At 34.1% G+C, this 1,233-nt stretch overlaps 1 protein-coding gene across 3 annotated transcripts in view; it reads right to left on the reverse strand.

Annotated features, from left to right (window-relative positions):
- Positions 1-1,233, reverse strand: part of LOC106680140 (testis-expressed protein 2) — a 68,925-nt gene that overhangs the window by 48,550 nt on the left and 19,142 nt on the right. For all 3 annotated transcript variants that reach the window (XM_067044593.1, XM_067044592.1, XM_014419651.2), the window contains one exon: positions 383-621. In XM_067044593.1, the coding sequence (XP_066900694.1) occupies positions 383-621 (239 nt within the window). The remainder of the gene's footprint in view (positions 1-382; positions 622-1,233) is intronic.

Here is a 1,233-nt window from a genome sequence, read left to right on the forward strand (position 1 = left end):
CAAATAAGTTGTGTAACCTATTTTATTGGGCACAACCATCTTCTCCTCGCACATCATCCACGGTCAACTATCTCTCATAATTAATAATTAATAATTAATTAAATATATAAGTAAAATAACAGAATTAAGTCTTCATTTTTTTGAGTTCATTACTACTCCTTTGATCCACCCTGACTATCATCTCTTTTTATAATTTAAATCCTGAGTGCCTATAACTAGTGCATACACTTTAATGATTCTTTTAACACCATGAATTATTAGCATAATTAATTAACATACTCTTAGAATTCATGTAGGACAGTTATACCTCTAGACAACTGAAAAATTCTTAACGATAATATTTATTATGATAACTAAATAATAAACAAGATAACTAACTAACCTCTTGTGAGCCAACTTATCAGGCAGCAGTAACACTTCGCAGTTACTGATGTCATATGTTCTCTCTCTGTCGAACCTTAGCTTGTAATGGGGCTCGTTCCAGATGGCCCGTTTGGATACCTTCTGTCTGGGGGAAGCCAGTTTTAGTACGCTACCCTCCAAACGAGCGTAGACAGTCTCTGTCTGAGTGACGTGGTAGATCTCAGGTTGATATTCGAAGCAGAACTCGTTAATCCAACCCTGAAAATTTTATTTTTATTACAAATAAAATAAGGTACTTACATATTAGCCATACTGATATCATAACCTTTACTATAACCTTCCTTGTTCATTTAATAACCTCAAGTTTTAAAGCAGTGGTGCTGTTTAATTTTAAGAATTAAAAAACTGATTATCATCTTTAACACTAAAAAAAATTAAATCTGCACCGGGTGCAGTACTTTGTAAGGGAGTACTGTTACTAGACTGACGGTTGTGCAAGAAGGTTATTTGGTCAGAATCATGCTCACTCGCCAGATTTTAACCCAATTAAGGGTACCCACTATATGAGGCTGGATAGACCCCAGAACCCACAGGGTTGACTCACGGCTACAGTGTAACAGAAAACAATTTTATGCCCAGCCGGATTCGATTCCTGGTCCTTGGAGTTAGCAGCATCGTACCTTACAATGGTGAAATTGCGCTCCTCAACAAATATTATAAATACATAATATTTCTTCCGTTACTTTTAGAGAATGGCTACTCAAATGAAAAAGAAAGCATTTTTTTCTTAATTGACAAAACTTTTTTTGTTGTATAAATAAAATAGGCTATTTTAAAAAGATTTTTATAACAATTATTGTAAACAAACAA

The sequence above is a fragment of the Halyomorpha halys genome, unplaced genomic scaffold, assembly GCF_000696795.3.
Source record: "Halyomorpha halys isolate HHAL.00 unplaced genomic scaffold, Hhal_1.1 Scaffold245.1, whole genome shotgun sequence".
In the NCBI taxonomy this organism is placed as follows: Eukaryota; Metazoa; Arthropoda; class Insecta; order Hemiptera; family Pentatomidae; genus Halyomorpha; species Halyomorpha halys.